Source organism: Cibotium barometz, chromosome 61, assembly GCF_041138505.1.
Source record: "Cibotium barometz isolate CiBa-2024 chromosome 61, ASM4113850v1, whole genome shotgun sequence".
Lineage (NCBI taxonomy): Eukaryota > Viridiplantae > Streptophyta > Polypodiopsida > Cyatheales > Cibotiaceae > Cibotium > Cibotium barometz.
Window position 1 is genome coordinate 6397393 of NC_141106.1, and position 23295 is coordinate 6420687.

At 44.5% G+C, this 23295-nt stretch overlaps 1 protein-coding gene across 2 annotated transcripts in view; it reads left to right on the top strand.

Moving 5' to 3' along the window:
- The window catches only part of LOC147604501 (protein CHROMATIN REMODELING 19-like), a 127505-nt gene that overhangs the window by 19092 nt on the left and 85118 nt on the right, over positions 1-23295 (top strand). The window contains exons 3-8 of one of the 2 annotated variants that reach the window (XM_086794961.1): positions 17570-17610; positions 17698-17948; positions 18038-18218; positions 18345-18557; positions 18710-18886; positions 19111-19269. In XM_086794961.1, the coding sequence (XP_086651087.1) occupies positions 17570-17610; positions 17698-17948; positions 18038-18218; positions 18345-18557; positions 18710-18886; positions 19111-19269 (1022 nt within the window). The remainder of the gene's footprint in view (positions 1-17569; positions 17611-17697; positions 17949-18037; positions 18219-18344; positions 18558-18709; positions 18887-19110; positions 19270-23295) is intronic. The other variant, XM_086794962.1, reaches the window with a different exon arrangement.

Sequence of the window (23295 nt, forward strand, 5' to 3'; positions counted from 1 at the left end):
TACAATCTGTATCCCTTGGAAAGAGAATTATACCCCACAAATATAAGCTTGCGGAATTTGGAGTCAAGCTTCCCCCTCTGCTTCTTCGGAATATGTACATACGCATCACTCCCAAAAACACGGAAGTGTGAGACATCAAGTTTCCTGCCAAAGTATGCCTCATACGGAGTCATATTAGGTACTGAAGTCGTTGGAGACCGGTTGAGGATATGGACAGCCGTTGCCACAGCCTCTCCCCAAAGTGGACGAGGAAGATCACGATGCTCGAGCATGGTCCTCTCCATCTCCACCACAGTCCTGGTTTTGCGTTCTACAACTCCATTCTCTGAAGGCGAACCTGGATTAGCCAGTTTCCTCTTGATGCCATGATCTGCACAAAATCTGAGAAATACATTCGAGGAGAATTCACTCCCTTTGTCAGCCTTGAGAGTCTTTACCTGCAATCCAGACTCTTTTTCCACCATCACGTGTCAATCCTTGAACCGTGCAAAAGCTTGGTCCTTCTGTGAAAGGAAGTAGACCCACGTGAATCTGGTACAATCATCAACAAGCAGCATAAAATAGAGAGATCCTCCCAATGACGGTGTCTGCTGAGGTCCACACAAGTCAGTGTGAATTAACTCCAATGGTTTTGAAGCCCGCCTGGAAGCCTGCTTCGGAAAGGATTCCCTGTGCTGCTTACCACGTATGCAAGAACTGCAACGTCCTTGCCTGCTCCCAACATCTGGCAAGCCAACCACCATCTGGTCTCGGAAAGCTCGCCTCAGTGCATCCACATTTAAGTGGCCAAAACGAAAGTGCCACAGATCTCCGACTTGAGAACCTGTCAATGAGGAAAGTGCGATGTCACGTGCATCCCGCACTTGGATGCCACGTGGACATTCTGTACAGTAGGTGCAGGACCTGGGATGGTGAACTGGTCCCATGTGAGCCCAGTCCGGGACGAGTCAGCCAGGGATCCATCTCAGTCGTCCGAGGTCAGGTGTGCATTGTCCTGCACATGAGTCCAAGGTCAGGTGTGCATTGTCCTGCACATGAAGCAGTGCCAGTCCGCGCTGTGAGTCTCCCTCTGGAATGATGTCAGATGTGCTGAGTATCTGGGTTTGCAACTGGATGCCAGGCATCTGTAGGCATGTAGTTTGCATGTAGAGATGGGGTCAGCCCATAGGGCTACCCCAGGACAAGGGTTTGCATGTGCATACTTAGATGGGCATGGGGGAGGTGTAGAACCACCCCCAAGGGGCCAGGAGGGCCCAAGACTTTGCCCACCAGCCAAGGCAAGGGCTGGAGGGGCAGTCGGCCAGCTCCAGAGCCTCTGGACAGGCAGCCGACAGAGGGTAAAAACCCTAGAACAGAAGGCGGCCAGGTGTGGGGGGCAGTCCCACACCTCTGCGTTGAATGCCCAGCAGCCAGGGTGCTGTCCCAGAAGGCTGCGCAGGCTGGACAGGCTCTAAACAGGTGTGAAAACACTTGATTAAAGTGTGAAAACATTTATTTATTATAACACAGTCGTGAGGCTGTCCTGAAGACAGCCGACTGCATGATATGAGGGGTATAAAAGCCCAAGTCATAATTCATTTCATCCATCTCATAATTCACCAAGAGCATCAAGCATTCAAGGGCCAGGACAGCCAAGGGTTTTGCTAAAGCTAAGGGGTGAAGGACTGAAGGTCAAGGGCAGGTTTTCCAGCCAAGAAAAGGTCAAGTACTTTGTATTTGTTTCAGATTTACATCATTCTAATAAAGCAAATACACCATCCGTGGTGGGGGCCCTACAGAGGGTAATTGGGACCCAATACTGTGTCCTCTCCATCTCCCCCTTCTCTCTCTATTTTCTGCACATCGTCTTTCAGTTTTGTGCGTTAATTCCGTCGCGAAAAGAGTGCTGTTTTCTGAGTTTTGAAGTACCGATCCTTCTCCGAAGCTTCCGCATATTACATGCAGAGAGCTTGTAGATACCATTCTCCACTCTGCCTTCCCAAACAACTTGGCCAGTCTCACGGTCCCGTAGAGCAACGGAATGCTCCTCAAATTCCACCCAAAAGCCAGTCTTGCATACTTCATGCACTGATAGAAGATGAAAACCAAGAGCAGGGACGTAAAGAACACGGGAGGCATGCTTTCCCCCTTGCCGTCGGGAATAATCTCCATCCGGCCCTCAGTGTGTATCGGAATGGTGGAGTTGTCGCCAATGAAAATGCGACATGACTGCCGTTTCAGATTCAAAAAGAAGTCACGAGACGGAGTCATGTGCCTGGAAGCACCACTGTCAAGAATCCATTCCCGGGTATCCTTCGCGGTGAAGCCAACTGCCTCCTCGCTCGAAGACGATGAAGCATCGGAGTCCATCATCTCTAAGTGCACAAATGCAGGAGTCTTTGCAGCTAAGGCTGAAGAATCATCACTCTTCCCAGTCCGCTTAGGACACTTCCTCCAATAGTGGCCTTTCTCGCCACAATCATTGCAGGACCGCTCGGCCGTCAGTTTCTCTCGTTCTGCGTCAGGCTTCTTCTTAGAAGACTTCTCCGGTGAAGCCTTATCTTTGCCCTTGTTGTTATTTCGGCCGTTGGCTAGTTAAGGCCTCCGAACCTCCGCTGTGAGGAGGGTTCGTGAAACGTTCCTCCTGGTCCAAGACCATGGGCACAAGCTCCTCCCAAGTAATGGTGCTGAGCCTGCCACTTGTAATCAAAGAGGAGTAGAAAGCGGAATACTGAGCAGGCAAGTGGGACAGCAAAGTAATGGCCATATCTTCAGATGATATCTCCTTCCGAGTCTCCTGGAGGACTTCTTGCTAAAGGGCCTGCAGCTTGTTAATGTGCTCCCGCATCGTCGACGACTTTGCAGGGTTCATAACCCGCATCTGCACTTCCAAGGAAATCCTTTTCATGGGCGATACCCTGTTATAAAGAGAAGCCAAGTGCTGCCATATGCCTCTGGCCAACATCATATGCTTTACGTGATTGATTACTTGTGGTGTGCAGTTGAGGAAAATAAATGACGGGACCCTGGCGTTGACACGATCCCACATCTGTGCCTGTGCCTCACGGTCCTTCTTCATTGATAGTAACTACGTGATTGATTACTTGTGGTGTGCAATTGAGGAAAATAAATGACGGGACCCTGGCGTTGACACGATCCCACATCTGTGCCTGTGCCTCACGGTCCTTCTTCATTGATAGTAACTCCCCTTCCTCTGCTTCCGGCCGTGGAACCCCGATAACGATGAAATCAGCAAGGTCATATGACTCCAGCACAGGCTCCATCATAACCTTCGAGATGCCGTAATTGTTCTCGTCCAACTGACGGTCCACTGGGAACGTGGGGAGAGTTGGGATCTTCACATGCTTCTCAGCTAGCTCTAACAAATCTGCCATCACGGGGATGTAACTGAAAAGGGTGGGTGGGTGGGAAAAACAACTCTAAACCTGCAAGTGGTTGTCGAGCAACTTAGCCCGCCTTCCTCTTGCTACTTCTCTTCCCAAACAGTCCAAAACAGTCCACCAATCAGCAACGCAACAATCCCCCTCTTGCTCAGAAAACTCCCAAGATCTTTTAAGAGCCTAGGGCTCTAATACCATGTCAAAATACGCAGCGGAAATGATAACCAAGAGCAAGTAGAGTGCAGAAAATAGATAGCACAAGAGAAGGAGAGAGAGAGGCGTGTAACTCTTCTCTATACACAAGATCCCACAATGAAAAGTGAATACAATGAAGTGGGGGCAATGGGGCCATTTTATATGGCCCCATAAATGTAGTCGGCCAGTGTACAATCAATACTTCGATAGGTCTCGATAAAATTACTAATAGCACAAGGATTCTATGAAAGGAACCCCTACATCTAGGTTCCAAGATCAAGGAAAACTATGCTTGGACCCCCAAAAATACACTCTCGAATGCCAAATTGGAGTGGGTTTGGAGACCCACTATGGTTTCGACACCACCCCCAAAATCTAAGTAGGAATGGAGAGCAATGGTAGCACCACCGACATGTGTACCATACCCACTAATAAAGCAATTACAAGAAGTCATACTAAGTCCATCGCACTCTTGATAGTTGTGATTCTAAAAGAGCCACCCTAGGCACCAAGTATTCCACTAACTAAGCAATTACAAGAAGTCATACTAAGTCCATTGCACTCTCGATAGTTCTGATTTTAAAAGAGCCACCCTAGGCACCAAGTATTCCACTTGGTTGCACACGTACTCCATTTGGCACCCTAGATTCTCTCGAGACCCAAACGAATCACCATGCACCATGCCACAACATTAACTCATCTCACTGGAAGGCCAAAGCATGGATGCGTCGCTAGCCTCACGACTGGGTCCCTCTAGTCGGCCAGCAAAGAAAAACACCCACGACCCCAATAGAGCAGGTGGGCCAGCTCCTAATGCAAATGAGTGCAGTCGGCTAGCTACAGTTGATCCTGCCAGTAAATGGCAGCCACCCACACCATGGAAAAATGGAAAAAAATTAGAAAAAAATAGAAAAAAAATACGGGGAGTGAGGAAAAATGAGAAAACACCTATACAGAGCGGGCACACCCACAACAGAGGCCCTGGTGCTTGATAAACAGGAGATGACTCCTAACAATATCTTTCTAATTTAAAATTCAAAAAACATTCTCCCCAAACAAGGAAATTTGAATTTTTCTTTAGACTAAAAAAAAGCTCACGCTTTAAGCGTCTTATGTCTTAAGGGTCTCTCGTCTTAAGGCCTCACGCACGAAAAAAAATGATTCATATCTTACGCGTCTCACGTCTTAAGGCCTCGCACGCAAAAGATAAATAAATAAAAAATTTCGTGAAGTTTGTTTTACGCCTTAAGGGTTCACGATGTGAAACCCTTAAGCGTCTCACGACGTGAAACAGTCTCCGCGTAAAAAAATAAATAAATCAAGTTTGATAAAATTCGTGAAGTTCGTTTCACACGGTGAACTGCACCCTGCTAGTTCACGTCGTGAAAGGGGTCCGTCGGCAAAAAAGGGACTATGAAAAACAATCCTATTTGGAGGCCTGTATCTTCTAAACCGTGAATCTGATTAATACGCCCTAGTGCTTATCAAAAAGCCAATATTAAGCTCTTCGAATTTGGTCTTGACCGTCCGAAGACAAAATCGAGCGTTTTGGCTCCCGACCATGAGCCTCAAAATTCAACCCAAAAATCGAGACAAAAAACGGCCCTTAAAGCACTAAAAATCGCCTAAAACAACGCGAAAATAAATGCGAACCATATTCAGGTTACTTTTGAGGATTTAAACGACAAAATCACGAACGACTCAGAGACAAAGTTGTAGTATTTCAAAAATACTATAACTCTCTGATATAGAGTTTTTTTAAAATTCTTTTTGGAACATCTTTAAAAACGGGTTGCGAAACAGGGAAAAATTCTCGATTTTTGTTTTCATCTTGAGACAATGATGGAAAATAGGTTTAGGACCTCCTCTTCCATTTGGGATGCTAATGGAATGCACTTTTTTCGAAAAAATATCTCTAAGAGGTCGTTAACGTGTATGTAGCGCCTAAGCTGATTTGGGTAAACGGATACTCGTTTGACCCAACGAAGAGTACGCCAGATCTTCTGAGGTTGTAACGGGCTGCGGGAAAATCTAAAAAGCAAAAAAAAAAAACGCGTGCTTGCTCATTAAGAAGTAATTGGCAACGTCAAGTATGGCACAAATAGAGAGACTAGGTGGGTCGACACCCTCACTGAATCTAATGGCTGACATCTTCGAGTCATTGAGATCTATGTCCCAACTCCAACTTCCATTACCATTTGCCATGCCAACAGCAAGCGTGTCATTGGGTTTTACATCCCTTGTCGCGTCAATCCCACTGGCTTTGGTCCTTTACCTAACATTTTCACAAATCCTGTAGGTACTAATTCTTTTCAGCCCCTCGATGCTCACACACTAAACATATTGACTAATCTAGGAAGGGGGGTTGCTCAAGGACTACATGAGGTCCTATCCACGAGCACTCACACATGGCCTCAATGACTCATACAAAAATACGGTTGTACAGATTTACAAAATCATGGATAAATATGATGGAACAATTGATCCTGTTCAAGTCATACAAATGTTTAAACAGCGATGCGAAGCCTTTGGAAATCCAAAGTGCTCCACCAAGGTGCATGCGTTGAACCTATGCTTAGTGGTAAAAGCTAGTCGATGGTTCATCACATTGATGTCGATGATCAAGACAAACTTCAAGACCTTGAAGTCAGGCTTTATCCATGGCTTTTCAAGTCAAGGTGATCGGTGGAGTGCAACGACAAAACTCTATTGAATTGAGCGTAAGTCAAGCGAAACCATTAGAGATTTTATCCTTCGGATTAAAATCTTGGACTCACGATGTGAGGAAGAAACTAAATGATGCTCAATTGAAGAGATGTTTCATGATGGGCTTAAAGAATAATAACTTACACAATTTGATTATTGTATCTAATTTGGAAACATTCGATCAATGTTGTAAAGAAGCAATACGTTTAGATGACAACATGATAGAAGATGATCGTGATACGAGATGTTCCTCATCTAAACCAAGTGAAGCAATGGCTAAAGAACGATCAATCTCATAATTGTCATTCCTCGAATTCTATGCAGCCTTGCTTAAAAGCTTTCAACCGACATCTCTAAGAGAGGATGAAATCCTTCGAAACCAAATATCCTTAATGCCCCTCTAAGTGATGAGTAAAATGCCTTGTGTTCAGTGCAATCACTACGACCATCCCAATCTCCATTGTGCGTATAAGGCACCTGTTTTTTTGTACTGTATATATTGTAAAACCTTGGGTCATGATACAATCCTCTGTTCCAATTTATCAACAATTAACTCAAAACCTCTATCTCCTTTGCACCAAACAGAAATAGTCCAAAGGGTAGAAATTGCTCAAGAAGCAGTTAAGCAAACACTTCAGTGTTTTTATTGTTGTGGACCTCATAAAGTGGTTGACTGCACAGTTCGGAATTCTTCCATGCCCATAGTTATTGACACTTTGCAACCTATGTGTGAACGATGTGGCATTGATCACATGTTCCAAGATTGCCCAAGGTGCGTTGTTAATATCTTAAGTGTACAAAACGGGCAATTGTCCACGGTATCCTTGAATGTGCTTACATGCTTACAAGCCAAGGCACGAGAAACGGTAAAAAAGAATGCAAAAGACAATACCTCGAAATGGGTAGAGGGACATGCTTTAAAGCAGAAACCAAAAGAGAAAGCAAAACCTTCTAAACCCAAGAAAAACAAGGAGCAACAAACTGTCAACACCAAGGTTGAAATAAAGGACAGGGAAAGGAGCCTGTGGAGGACATAATCCCAAAAGGGCCAAAAGCTACACATGATGTAGAAGCATCCACCTCAAAGACTATCACAAAAACCACAACACCTCAATGGTCTTGCAAGGGGTGCCAATGAACAAAACATTGAAGTTCCAGGTTACTTTATCTATGCTACTCAAACAATCGGTGGAGATGTGGAATTTAGATTCCATGTTATCCCAGATTCCCTTGAGTATGATGTCGTCCTTGGTGGAACTTGGATACGTGACTCGTCGTATTCAATTGATGAATTCTTGCAAACAGTCACCTTGAACACTTCTGCAGGCATTGTACGATTGCTCTTACGGGAGGAAGATACCTTGGAGAAGCGGGAACTTTCAACATATCTTACTAAGAATATTCCAAGTATTATGGTTGGATTGGAACTTTCCAATAAAATCACCACAATTCAAGCATAACGTTATCTAACACAAGAGCAGAATCTCATGACCCTCGAGTTATGGGATTTGCTAGGTCAACCAATACTCACGGTTTATCCTGAAAGAATTTCATTCACACAAGACTTGAACGTGCCATGTTCGGGGTACTTTGAACATACAATGTATATTGAAACTAACCCCCTTATTTACAAGTTTTTTGTGGTTGAGTATGTGTTGGAAGCAGATTTGATCTTGGGGTATAAATGGACTATTGTTGCCCAAGTCCCACTGTGCTTTGCTAGCGATAGGGTCATCATGATGGTTAACGATACAAAGTTGACAATCCCATATTTCCAAGAAGAGGATCCAACCCTTATGGATTTCTATGATACTGAATGCAAAAAGTTACAAGCCTCTTTCACGGAAGTCCCTCTACACAATGACCTACCATCTGTCTCAACGACCAACTCCGATAAAGCATCTACTCCTTCAACTTCATTCTCACTAACAAAGTTCAATGCCAAAACCTCGTAGTCAGCAGTTATTCTTGAAAAAGTTTTCCACGCTCAACTATCTATCTCTAACAAGAAACTCAAGGGAGAAGCCTCGGAGCCAACGCTCCTTTATCGACAAACCTCACCAAAGGAGATGGCAATATGGTCAAAAGTCTCATCATCAAACGTCACTCCGCAAAGGACTCGAGCTTCATCAACAACACCCATGAGTCTCAAAACCCGTAACCTCAGCACAAACCAATGTGATGGAGGGTCCCATACCTTCCACTTCAATTAAAAGAAAAATCCACCAAGACAACCAAAATCCAGATATCTTAATGGTATCAAAATATGGGTGGAGAAGCAGCTACTTGTAGTTCAAGGCTACTACAAAGGTGTCGATCAAATTTGGGTGTCTCGACAATCAAAGCCTCTTTCACAACGCAGCACTTAGAGACCAAGTAAAAATAAAAGTACTCCACAATACCGTCTACAAAAGCCTATGTGAGTTCCTCAACGAATTCCAACAACTCAACAAGTGTGGGTACCAAAACAATTACTGCAAGCAAAAGGGTATTACCAAGGAAATACAAAAGCTTGGATTTCCAAGTGCATCAAAAAGTCTCCTAAGCAAGGTGGTTCCAAACGTAGTGAACGATACGTTTGGAAAACGTACTGAAAAGATTCCAAACGTAGTGAACGTTGCCCTCGATATATATACTTATAAACTTTTGAAATATGAAGTTTGAAGATTCATCAATGAACATGGTCCAATGTCGCCAACATGATAAATAACAGGAGTGGATGTGCTAGTAAATATTCCTTCACAATATTTGCACTTCCACACGCATGTGTTGGAACGACCGACACCTGGGGTGTTGGGTGTGCCTTGAATGATGGTGTGCCTTGCCCATACGGAACTCGGTGCACGAGGCATCTATGGCATATGCACAAAAAGCAATCAAGAAAATGGAGAAATGTCAAGATGAGTCACGACTCGAGAGTTTTAAAATATATTTCAAAATTCAAGCACAATAAGAATAAAATTTCAGCGTGTGTAAGGGTCCGGGGAAGTGCAGCAGAAATGAAATGAAATGATATGATATACTAACGTCTTCAGAAGGCCAAAATGACCTATGAGACCAAAAAGGTTACAACAATTGGTGGATCTGATACAATGTCTGTGTAAGAAAAGCTAAAAACAACTAAACAACTAACTGAAACTGAAACAACTATGAGGAAAAGTAAGGTACTAGGAGCTCCTAATGGATAACATCTGGGAGGAAAACTCCAGCAACAAAGGTAAGCATCATATACATCACTATCCAAAGATGTCTCTCATCGGTCGTTGGCGGATATCCTCAATGTCCTCCATGGTGAGTACTCTGACTGGACGTCTCCCATGCCGTGCTAGAGTGAGAGAGTGACTCACGAGGACTAGCACGACTAGAGAAGTGGTGAAGCCCAATACGACTAGTCCACGAGCGCCCGCCGCCGAAGAGAGAGAGAGTCGCACGTACGTAAGAAACAGAAGAAAAAAAAATGTGATGTTGACGTGCGTTCGCCCTTCAATTTTCAACCTACATTAATCAAACTCCCACGTTCACTAACGTTTGGAAACGCTAGTGAACGTTGGGATCCTATCCAAACTGCGTTTGGATGCAACCTTGCTCCTAAGTCTGCAAAAAGAAACAAACCTCAGCACCAAAAGCATCAGTTACTAATTTATAATGTTCATCACACATGGGTGCCTGTGCACGTGCTTCAACAAGGATAATATGATGGTAATCCCATCATATGTTTGCCAAAATCGAACAAGGTAGAGATAGCCTCGCCATGGACTTTAACCCCAACAGCTTCACCTAAAGTTCGACAAGAATGGAGGCCCAAGCAATACCAAGCAAGTCACTCAACCCCTCTTGTGCATTCAACACCTACACAAGAGCTTGTGTGTTCATTTAAACCCAATGGCAACAAACCAGAAGCTTCCGCCTCGACAACAGCTGCGCCAAAAATTCAAGATTCAATTCCCACATTGGAGACTTATGAGTGCATCAAAGACAAACTCATTATCACCCCTCTGGATGTGAAGCATAAATGCAGAAGTTACGCGGCAGACATAAGAATCTATTCTCTCAAAAAGGAGAGTAGACACAAGAACCTGTTGCTCGCGAGGTGGTAACAAAAAAAAAAACCATGCTCACAAAAATATAAAAAATGCAACCATTCGCAAAAACCCCACCTTCGAACCCGTTAGGAGTTCTCAATAAACCACTAACCTTTTCATTTACTAACTAGTCCTTCTTATTCCTTCCGAAGGAACAAAAGACCATTGAACGTCAATCAACATCAAAGCCATCTACAAGCATGTCAATTCTCCCCACACAAAGGTCTTCAACGTGATCACGAGGACGCGGTTGCCATCAGGAAGGGGGGAATGTTAACCCATTTCTAGGGTTGACAAGAGCTACTACCATTATCTTATATGAAGGAGTCAAGGTAGATACACCAAAAGATCATACATTCAAGATATGAAGCAATGGTGTCTAAATCTACAACTATGGCAATTCTTGCTTCAAGAGCGTGTGGTAGTAAGTTAGGATGAAGTTCTAAGTGATGTACTTCATGGATATATTATGAGAGTAGTCATTGTAATAGCATTAGGTCTCTTATGAGTCTAAAGTGCTCGATTGGCCACAGTTTAAGTGAGAGTGAACACTTATGGCCATGTATATAAGTAAATTTCTCTCATAATACAATATACTCTCCCATTGTGCAATAGAGTCTTGCTTTTGCTAATCCTCTTGCTAATCTCTCCCTCTAATGCATGCTAGTGAGTGTGTGTGAGTGACGTGATGTAACATGCGGAAGCTTCGGGGGAGATCGGTAACTTCAATGCTTAGAAATCAACACAATTGTCGCGACGAAATTAACGCATAAAACTGAATGTAGATGTGCAGAAAAAATAGAGAGAGAGAGATGGAGAAGAGGACACAATATTGGGTCTCGAATATCCTCTGTAGGGCCCCCGTCCACGAATGGTGTATTTGCTTTTATTAGAATGATTCAAAAGTGAAAATAAAAGACTGAACCTGAACCTTCTTAGCTGAGGATAATCCTCTGCCCTTGATCTTCAGAATCCACCCTTGCGTTAACTCCTCCTTGGCTGTCCTGGCCCCTTGAGTAGCTTTAGCACTTGGCAAAATATGAGATGAATGACCTGAAATATGCCCTGGGTATTTATACCCCCAACTTATGTTGGTCGGTTGGCTATATTTCCCTCCACGACCTGTTTATCTAGCATTAAATGCTGTTTCTTTTAGGTGTGTTCACATTGGGGCTTTTTGGCCAGTTGCACAGGCTGTTGGACAGCCTACTGAGCGCTGGCCGCCTGTAGTCTAGGCTGCCCAACGGGCTTGCCAACACTTTGGGCTGGCCCAAGACAAGTTGGTTGCGTGGCGGCCAAGCCCTCTTGGGCTGGTCGACAGCCTGCCTAGCCCCTCCTGGGCTGGTGGGCAAGGGCCATGGGCCCCTTGGGGTGGCCTAAGGCCTACCCCTTGCCCAACCATGGGGTATAATCCCCTTTCTGGGGTAGCATTGATGGATGCTCCCTTCCACGTGCAAATCCTACTTGTCTAAACAGCGGTTTGGCATCCAGTGTCATACTAGATACACAGAACCACTGATATCATTCTAGAGGGAGACTCTCAGTGCGGATTGGCATTGATTCATGTGCGGGACAATGCACACCTGACCTTGGACGCATGTGCAGGACAATGCACACTTGACCTCGGGCGATTGGAGTGGAACCCTGGCTGACTCGTCTCAGACTCGGCTCACATGGGACGAGTTTTCCACCCCAGGTCGTGCACCTTCTATACAGATATGTCTACGTGGCATCCAAGTGCGGGTTGCACGTGACATCCCTTTCTGCTTAACTTGACGGAAGCTGCATAGCCTCCAAATAATCCGTCAATAACGTTGGATAGTCGTCGAAAAACTCTTTGTCAAGCATACCGCTTCGTGGGTCCCTCGGTCTTGAAACTTTGTGAGGAATTGTACTTGTCTTCGGCCTGAGCCATGCTTGAAGCGGTGCAAAAGGATCTGTTCTGGAACCATAACTTCAGCTTCATCAATGATATCTGGTTTCACCTCGTCTTTAACTTTTGAAGGGATCGGACTTGCATATGGTTTTAACCAACTGATGTGGAACACATATGCATAGTCCAACTCGGAGGTAGCTTCAACTTCGTTGAAACCTCGTTAATCTTTCTTTGGTAGAGACGATGGCCTTTTCACTCGTGACCCATCCCATCTACAGGCCTACCTAGCAGACCACTCTCCAGAGGAGTCACCCTGGACAGAGCCATTGCCATCTGTAGAACGAGACGTCCACGACCACGAGGATCGCGTCCACGACTCCCTCACCATCGACAAATTCGAGCCAGCATTGCCCGCAAAGGGAGGAGTTTACTACGACGATTCAGCGGTCAGCTTTCAGCTCTTAGCTCTCTTAGGATGTTACTATTTTCATTCTTTCTTTCAAATTTGTTATGATGAGACATCATCATCAGTAGTTGTACCTTGTTTTGGTCTCATGGGCCATTTCGGCCCTTTAGGAGACGTTAATATATCTTTCTTTCTTTCTTTCTTTCTTTCTGGATGGGAAAAGGTCCGAAGCCCCTGAATGACAACTTTGGGCATCGCTTGCCCACTTGTTTCAACTTTTGCTTATAATCCAAAGATACATCCAATCACATTCCGAAAACTTTATATTCCTTCGATCTTTGTTGGCCTATCGAGTGTAGGCCTCATGCGCTTTAGCCAACCTGTCTTTTATTGACTCCAAAATCTCCTGGTAAGACTCTGTCAATCTATTCACTTCAAGTACTGAAGACGAGGTCCTGGTCATGATCTTTCAAATGCTGCCTCATATGGAGTCTTGCCAATAGCTGAAGAAAAGGAATCATTCAAAACAGCTTGAACTGAAGGCAAATATGATTCTCACTTACCTTGCTGATCGTGGACATAACACTTCACCACATCAAAGGCCAACTGGTTGTAGATTTCTGTCTAGCCGTCCGTCTATGGGTCAAATGTACTGGAAAAATTCAATTTAGTACCAAAGTTATCAAACAATGTCCTCCGAAAATGACTAGTAAACTTGGCATCTTGGTCTAACACTATGGTCCTAGGAATCCCGCCAATTGGGTATCAATGCCGAATGAACAAATGGGCAACATCTTCGGCGGTCACATTGGCCTTGCATGGAATAAGCATAACAAATTTGCTAAATCTATCAACTATAGTTAAGCACTGAGTATTATGCTTACCCGGACTGGGAGGCAGATTCGTGACAAAATCCATCCAAATATCTTGGAAAGACCTATCAGGAATCGACAAGGGCTGTAACAACCCTATCTTCTTCCCATGAGGAGCTTTCACCTTTTGACAAATATCACAGTGTTGTACATATGAAAACACATCTCGCCTCATCTTTGGCCAATAATATTGCTGTTTCAACTTCTCCAAAGTCGAATTCATGCCCCTTTGACCACTAGTAATGGCGTCATGGAGAAGAGCTGCCCTGAACGACTTCATGACACATAGTCGGCCTTTGTAGAAAAGCCAACCATCGCGTATCAAAAAGTGGCATGGTCCTGTGGCATCCAATGCTTGTTCCCATTGTGTACCGAATTTCTCAGAATCCGCGTACGTGTACTTCATGTTGTTTAATTCCATAACAACAAGGTCGAGTCTAGTGGTCTGAATCAAAGTTACCTGTCCCTTCCTGTTCAACCCATCAACCCCACTGGATTGGCCTTTCCTGGAAGGTACTCAATTATACCACCAAATTGCTGGAATAGCTGGCTCCAGTGGTGTTGTCGGTCACTCCACTGTGTGCACTTGGCATTGTCTGAATCCAACGTAATGCCTGATGGTCAGTGCGAACGTCAAAGTCACGGCCATAAAGAAAATGTTTCCAATGTTTTAAGGCCTATATACCGTCCTTCGAGGGACAGGAGTCAATCTGAAAGGGGTGGTCCACCGGAGTCTGAAAACCAACCACACGAGCGAGAAAAAATTTCTGGTTTCTTGCTAAATCTTTACACTTGAAGTAGGCTGTGATACCACTGTAACATGCGGAAGCTTTGGGGGAGATTGGTAACTTCAATGCTCAGAAATCAACACATTTGTCGCGACGAAATTAACGCACAAAACTGAATGTAGATGTGCGGAAAAATAGAGAGAGAGAGAGAGAGAGAGAGAGAGAGAGGGAGAAGAGGGCACAATGTTGGGTCCTGAATACCCTCTGTAGGGCCCCCACCATGAATGGTGTATTTGCTTTTATTAGAATGATGCAAAATTGAAAATAAAAGACTGAACCTGAACCTTCTTAGCTGAGGATAATCCTCTGCCCTTGACCTTTAGAATCCACCCTTGCGTTAACTCCTCCTTGGCTATCGTGGTCCCTTGAGTAGCTTTAGCACTTGGTGAAATATGAGATGAATGACTTGAAATATGCCCTGGGTATTTATACCCCCAACTTATGCTGGTCAGTTGGCTAAATTTCCCTCCACGACCTGTTTATCTAGCATTAAATGCTGTTTTTTTAGGTGTGTTCACATTGGGGTTGTCTGGCCACTTGCGTAGGCTGCTGGACAGCCTGCTGGGCTCTGGCCGCCTGCAGTTCAGGTTGCCCAACGGGCTAGCCAACACTTTGGGCTGGCCCAAGACAAGTTGGCTGCCTGGCCAAGCTCTCTTGGGCTGGCCGACAGCTTGCCCAGCCCCTCCTTGGCTGGTGGGTAAGGGCCATGGGCCCCTTGGGGTGGCCTAAGGCCTACCCCCTGCCCAACCATGGGGTATAATCCCCTTTTTGGGGTAGCACTAATGGATGCCCCCTTCTACCTGCAAATCCTACCTGTCTAAACAGCGGTTTGGCATCCAGTGTCATACCAGATACACGGAACCACTGACATCATTCTAGAGGGAGACTCAACATGGACTGGCACTAATTCATGTGCAGGACAATGTACACGTGACCTTGGATAACTGGAGTGGAACCCATTTTGACTCGTCTCGGACTGGGCTCACATGGGATCAGTTTTCCACCCTAGGTTCTGTACCTTCTGTACAGATATGTCTATGTGGCATCCAAGTGCGGGATGCACGTGATAAGTTAGGTGAGAGGAGGGACGAGTACCCGTAGTGCAACGCGGCGGTGACAACGCTCGTGGAAGGCGCAGTGGAATTGCTTCTCAAGGAGTTGTAGAGCTTGGAGATCTCAAGGGTTACGAGCTCGACCATTGGAAAGATCTTCACGATAGTTGCGGTTCACCAGGTAATCTCTTGTTAGATGTGTTTCAAGGGGGGGTTAGGGTGAGCCATAACATCATCATAGAGTACTAGGAACATAGAAACATGAGAGCAGCATCAGCTTTCTGTAGATGGTATACCACTCTCCAAAATATCAAGTATAGAGCTAATGAGTATGGCCAAGAGAGAGAGAGAGAGAGAGAGAGAGAGAGAGAGAGAGAGAGAATGCGTGGAGACTTGGAGTTGGGCACCTTGTAAGTGCCAAGGTACAAGGTCCAAGAGAGGAGAGCTTGAGAGCAATGAGAGCTTGAGCTTATAAGGCTACAGCTCTATGAGAGCTTGAGCTTGATAGCTTGAAACTTGTGATGGAGAGAAGGTTGGAGGAGAGTAATGTTTTGGACCGTACGATATCGCATGGCACAGTACGATACCGTAGGACTGTGTTGTATGGTGTACGATAATAACTATGCTTGTAATAAACTCCCAATATCCTTCTTCGATGAGAAAGTTTGTCATCTTGGACTTTTGTGCTGTCTTGTTCAACTTCTCACTCACAATCTGTGATAGACTGTCAGACATTGTTACCTGCAGTAACTACCACTAGCACCAAATATGGTATTTTGCAAGCCAAACATAATTTGTAGTAACTTCTGGACTCACAATAATCCTACAATTTCCAATAATCAGTCTGACAGATACATACATAATTATCATTGGTACTGTAAACCTATTATGCGACCACTTTATATGAACCAATCACATTACCATGCATCTATATATGTGGAGATTCTAAAATCTCTGTAGACACTTCAAATCAATCATTGTGCACAACACTCGTGCATGCACAAAAACACTGCACAAATAAAATCTCTTACTGTCGTCACTTTTGCAAAATGTCTTCAAATCAATCACTGTGCATAACAGTTTGTGGGAAGTATGCACAAAAACATTACATAACTAAAAACTCATTGTCGACTCTTTTGCAAAATGTTTGAGGAAAACTTGCAGAGCCAAAATGGGGTCCGAAATGACTCCAAATGACCAAAATAATGATAGAAAGTTTCTTTGGGCTTTAAACACGGTATACATTGCGCTTTTGCTTCACCAAAGAGGGCTCTTCAAGCTATGATAGTGTCCTCTCTTGCTGTGCCTGTTGCCGCTGAGAGATTTGCTTCTGAATCAAAGGGAAAGAGATGGAGTTACCGTTACTTGTTTACTGCTTTCTTGGCTTGCCTCTTGAGCTCGTTTACGTGAACCGGCACTTTGATACCATGAGAAGACTGCAGGGGGGAGGGGTGAGCTTGAGCTCCTTGTAAGAAAACTTCTTCACACACACACACACACGAGTAGGCAAGCACACAAGAGAGAGATGGATGGTTGAATTTTCTTCTTTCTTCTTACTTCTCTACAAACATAACATAGAGATAAGACTACATATTACAAGGGAAGGTACTCTACTACTAAAACAATACAAGGTCTATTGTGTGAACCCGACTATATGAGTTGGTGCTATAACTATGCTATAACTCTAGTAAACCAAAGTCGTCGTCATTGAGCATGTAAACCACTGGTGGCATTTCAATTGTAATCTCACCAACCATGCCAGTGGTATAAGTGTGGAGGTGTCATCCTGGCATGCCATCCATACCCGCACTAGTTGAGCTCGACATCTCACGTATGCATGATGAAGTTGATGGCTTGAATCTTTGTGAGTGTCTAGACCTTCATGGAGTTAAGACTACACTTTGGTTGCTGAGATAACCTGAACTTTGCAACGGTGTATCACTTGATAAGCTTGGATGCTTTCTTAGGGATCTTTCATAATCTATTTATATGTGCCAAATGTCACATCTTGGGATTGACACAGGTTTCCTACTAGTAAATATTGTACATATCAAAATATGACACTTTTTTACTGAACTGGAGAGAAGTTGAGAAGTATTTGAACAAAGTTTTATTTGTCAGCATTGATTGGTTTGATCGGCGGTATTTGTTAATTGAATGTTTATCCTTAAAGCTTGCTGATGGGGATTTATTTATTTTAAAAATGTTGCAGCTATTCTGGCAGACGAGATGGGTCTTGGGAAGACAATCCAGGTATTGCAAGTACCTTAAGTTTTGTGAACAAGAGTAAATGTTTTTGAGCAGATTGTACTGATTGGAAATGGCGTGAATGCTTGACAGGCGGTTTCATTTTTGGCTGTCCTCAACCATCTTGATAAGGACCCAGGCCCACATTTGATTATTTGCCCGGCTTCTCTTCTGGAGAATTGGTCACGGGAGCTGAAGAAATGGTGCCCAAAATTTTCCGTTGTCTCATACCATGGAGCTGAACGATCTGTGCTATTCAGGGAGTTGAATCAAATTGCAAAGGCGGGAGGGCCTGCACCTTTCAATGTTATGCTTACAGGCTACTCACTCTTTGAGAGGCACAGGTATATTCTGCACCTGACCTTGTAATTTCTTAATTCTAAGGGTTTTTCTCTTTGTGTTCTGAATGTGGGTGCTATGATTGCCCCACCAGTCCTCAGCAAAAAGATGATCGAAAGCTCTTGAGACGGTTTAAATGGAGTTGTGTACTTATGGATGAAGCCCATTTGTTAAAAGATAGAGGCAGCAGTCGACGGAAAAACCTCTGGGCGTTGGCACAAAAAGCCAAGCAACGCCTCTTGCTGACAGGGACACCTCTTCAAAATGATCTTCAGGTATCTCATAAGAGACTGCATGGTACTACTTCTCGCCTTTGAGAAGGATTAGCTTGCCTTGGCCTTAGGAAGGATTGAAAACTTAACTTGCAGTAAGGTATGCTTTGGCTGTGTGAACTTCTCCAGGAGCTATGGTCGCTGTTGGAGTTCATGGTACCAGAAATCTTTGATTCTGGTGATTTTGACTTGAAGAAAATTTTTGGCAATAGAGGCACGGGTGGTGATGCTCAAATGGAGGACATGGACCTGATAGCTCGTATAAAAGCCATATTGGGGCCTTTTGTGTTGCGGCGTTTGAAGACAGATGTGATGCGACAACTTGTGGCGAAGACCCAAAATGTAAAGAGTCTTCTGAAATTTTACTCACACAGAAGTGCAATGGGGCTATCCACTGGGGGGTTTTCTGCACAAGGCACTGGGAGGGGCCTCGACAAGGGGTTTGTTGCGATCTTTCTAATGTGCGTAGGGTTACTCCATTTTTTTGTGTGCAGATAGAAGTACTGGAGATGATAACAGATCAGGCTGAAGCTTACAGGGAAGCTATTGAAGAGTACAGGACAGCAGCACGCATGGCTCGGTCGGCAAGAACAGCCACTGAGACACCAAGCAATGCAGTTGATCTTCTTCCTCGGCGCCAAGTATCCAATTATTTTACGCAATTTAGGAAGGTTTGTCTCTTTGTTGTTTTGTATGGAGAAAAGCTCTTAAGCAAGAGTTAGCTTAACATCTACTCTATGCTATTCATGATGGAGTTAATGATTTGAAGCTTTGTGAGTAGTCTCTCACATGGAGTCAAGATCACAATAAACTTTCCACCGGTATGTAAGCTTGTAAAGTCCTTTAGAGTAGAGAACTTAACTTTGTTTCTTGTTGCTCTTTACTGGAATGCTAGATTGCAAATCACCCCTTACTAGTGAGGCGCATCTACACGGAAGCTGATGTGGAGAGCTTGGCAAAAAAACTGCATCCGATGGGGGCTTTTGGGTTTGAGTGTACCCTAGATCGTGTCAAAGAGGAGTTGTTAACCTACAGCGACTATGCATTGCATAGGGTAAACCCAACACCTTGATCATGATTGTTATAGACATATTGGACACATTTTGAGCTACGGTATTATCAGATAACAAAAGTTGTACTAGGTACTTTTGGTTTCTTTCTAATGTGGGCACAAAAGTACAGATCTCTCTGATGCTACACCATGCTGTGTTATTTTTTTAAAGCTTCCAGACCCTTTAAGGCTTGCTGGCTTCTTTGCAAAGGTGAACCTCTTGATGGTCGAAGCATGCAAAAGTGTCATAGCACCATGTCAACTATGAGATCCGATGGTACTATCGTTGGCTATGGGAGGGGTTCAGATCTGTGCGTGTAGGACATGGACCAAAGATGTCAGTGCTTGACCTGCATGAGATTTGATGACACAAGAAAAGGCTCTTGCAGCACACTAGAGTACTTGTGGATATCAGTTATACATGTTGGGACAGATCAGGGTTAGGGTTCCACACACACACACACTGTCACCATTTGGTCCATCTCCATTTCTGGAGCCACTTCTATGGGACTGTCACTCCATAGAGCGGCCAGATTTGTGCCATGTTCACATGGGGCCAGACCAGTGTCCCATGTGAAAGTCCCAGTTTTATGGTGTCACATGGTTGGGAGCCAGATCAGTGCCACCTGAGTGCGACCACTGCTGGGAACAAGTTTCGTGTTACCCGTGTATGATTTGCTTCATGCTGTATGGACGGGAGTCTATTGGTGCCACCCATGTATGGTAGGATGTTGTCTTACCTATGGGACTGTCACTCCATAGGAAGACAAGGACATTTATTTATATTTGTCGCGCTAGTTTTGTGCCCAAGAGGAACCTCTTGTACAAGTTTCATGGAAGTAAGATTTCGTCCATTATTTGTATACATGCATTTATGCCTGCATGCATAAATTTGTTTTTTGCATGACTTGTTTGCGTGTGTCTGTCTGTTATGCCGTGCCAGTACACTGGACGGCGACGCCCCCAGTGTACCGTGGAATGCTGTTTGCTGACTTGGTGGTGTGGCGTGTGAACAGGTGGTAAGTATTTTCATTTTGGCCTTTTTAAAAGGTAAAATTCATAAACTATGGTTAACTTTAATGTTTATAAGCTAATGTGTTCACACACATTTTAAAAAGGGGCTGGACATTTCCTTTTGATGGTGCCCATAGTATTAAATTGGTATAAAGGCTTTATAACCTTTGAAAAAGGTATTGCATCAAAGTTTGGTATTTTATTCCCCACGTGGGTGGTGGCTGGATATTTTTCTCTCCATCGCTGGGTACTCTCATGCAATCTGACTCGCCTGCTACCCACCTAAATGGTACTTGTTTCCCGAGTACTGTATGGCTACTGTACCTGCCTTCCACCTGCACACGTGAGGTGTACTATTGCTGAAACGTGTACCTGCATGCTTTGAACCGGCATGTACTTGCTGCCCATGTGCTGAAGATGCAAATACAATATCTAATGTACCTGCTGCAAGTAGAGAATCTGAATACTACCTGGTTGGTAGTACCTGCACACGTGTGAAGCATCTAATGTACCTGTTGCAACAAGTATAGAATCTGAATACTACTTGGCTGGATGTACCTGTACACATGTGAAGTACCTGATGTACCTATTGTAAGTACAGTACCTGAATAGTACATGGCTGGTTGTACTTGCACACGTGTGAAGTACTTGATGTACTTGTTGCAAGTACAGTACCTGGCTGGTTGTACTTGCATACGTGTGAAGTACCGGATGTACCTGTTAAGTACAGTATCTGAATAGTGCCTGGCTGGTTGTACCTGCATACGTGTGGAGTACCTGATGTGCTTGATTGTACTTGTTGCAAATTGTACCTGTTGTATCGGAATTGTACTCATTGTACCAGGTGCCCTCATGTTTTTCTCATTTGTGTAATTCTGAGATTTGTTAATTTAAATTCAGAGGATTCTTTAAGTTGTGTAGTGTAGGAGCAAAGCATGTATATGCTGACCATGCTCAGGAATGTTCTTCCTGGTGTGGTCAGTATATTTCCTTGTGTGGTGTTGTTAACCGCGCTCTCAAAGCTTCTGAGAGCCAGAGAAGGTTTGACTCTCCAGGGAATTTGGGAGCAAAGCTCATTGGGGAGAACCAGGTCATGCTCCCTCCACGGTGTATCCCTTGGCCTGCGTTAGTACGGGCGTGCCTGTTGGTGCACGGTCCCAGAAGACCAGTGAAAGGCAGGTGTCCACCTAGTGAAGGTGGAAATGAGCCTGTGATTTGGGGCTACTCCGACCGACACCTCTTCATCGACTTGAACCAGTTTATTTGGTTGTTTTCACTCCCTTGTGGAGAAATCTGGCCTGTCAGGCCCGTGACACTTGTACAAATATAAATACTCCAAGAAATACAAAAAAGTATTGAGGGGGGGGCCGGCCCTTTCCGGCCCCAGTGCTGGTGTCATTTGTATTTTCAGTGTTTCTAGTATTTGTGTTGCTGATGTTGTTTCCATTGTCTAATAACTGTTAAATTAAGTGTTCTAAATACGTGTATATTGTCTTCCGATCTGTAGGCCTCCTTTAGGGAGCGGTCACATTGGTATCCGAGCCCAGTCGTCTCTCTTTCTCAAGAGGAGACACGGAGTTTTGAGATTGGAAGCACGCACATTTAATTCAATGGACAGCCAGGGCAACCCATTGGAAGTGCCGAATTTGAGGGACCAATCAAGTGCTTGACGGGATTCCAATGCATTGCATGGAAGGCATAAGCCTCTTGAGAGAGTTTATGATAGTGCATACATGGCACAACCATCACGTGGTAAAGAACCCATGCACGAGGAAGAGCCACATTGAGGGCTGAGTTGGAGCACATGAAGAGGCTCTTGCAGGCAAAAGAGCAAGAGCTGAAATTCTTGCATGAAGACCCTCATGTACAAAGTGTCATAGAAGCCAAGAAAGCTGATGTTATGGTGGACATGACTTTTGAGTCTATGGCTCGAGAAGTGGGCAAGAAGCCAAGGGAGCTGGCACTCTCTTATCTTATCCGCAAGGGTGACCTTAAAGAGGGAGAGGATGGACAGCTTATGTTAGACCCAGTCTCTCAAAGGTTGAGATTATACTTGCATAAAGAAGAAGTTTCGGTCACCTCCCGCCATGCATCCACTCCTAAGGGCACGGGAGGAAACAGATTTATGCATGCTCAAGGCCATTTGGATTCCAAGAATGTACATCATGGAGACAATGTTCGGCATGCAAGCCGAAAGACTTTGCCCGTTGAGTTGTCTCGTGAAGAGACATTGCATCATTTGGGGAGGTCACATGCATCGGAGCCACAGATTCATAATGCACATGCCACCGTGCCTTTTGAAACATCTTTGGTTGCCCATGAAGCCCATGCAGAGAAAGCTGCCCCGTTGGATAAGGGGAAGAGAAAAAGAGAAGAACATGTACCACATTCCAAGAAGCTTAAGGAGTTCAAGGCAGGAGACAAGTCCGTGAAATTTGATGTCTTTCATGGAGAGTATGATGTCTCTAAGGTGCTAGCTTTTGTGGCCTAGTTTGATATTGCTTTTAGTGATGAGGACTTCATTGAGAAGTCCAAAATTCGTCATGCAAGCATGTTCTTGAAGGAGACAGCTGCCCATTGGTGGATCATTGAAAAGACTGCCAAAGATCCCATTTGCACTCGGAAAGAGTTTAAGGACAGATTCTATGCCCAATTCTTGCCTCCTAATGCGGAGCAAACTCTCACCCAAAAGTGGGATAGACTTGAGCAAAAAGATAATGAAAGTGTGCAGTAGTATGTCAATAAGTTTTGGAAAGTGTTGCTTGAGGTAACTCCCTTTATGCAACTCTCCGAGGATGAAAGAAAGAGGAAGTTTTGCTCCGGATTGCAACCAGTTTATCGTTCGGGCATTGAATTGCACCCGAAACATACTCTGTAAACAGCTTATAGCCTCTGCTCTTGCTATTGAGCAATCAGTGCTCAAAATTAAGCAAGATCAAGGGGGTTCTAAGGGCAAAGAGAAGGCTGTCCCAAACTTGCAAAAAGGTGGACAGCCACCTAAAAAGAGCTTCCGGG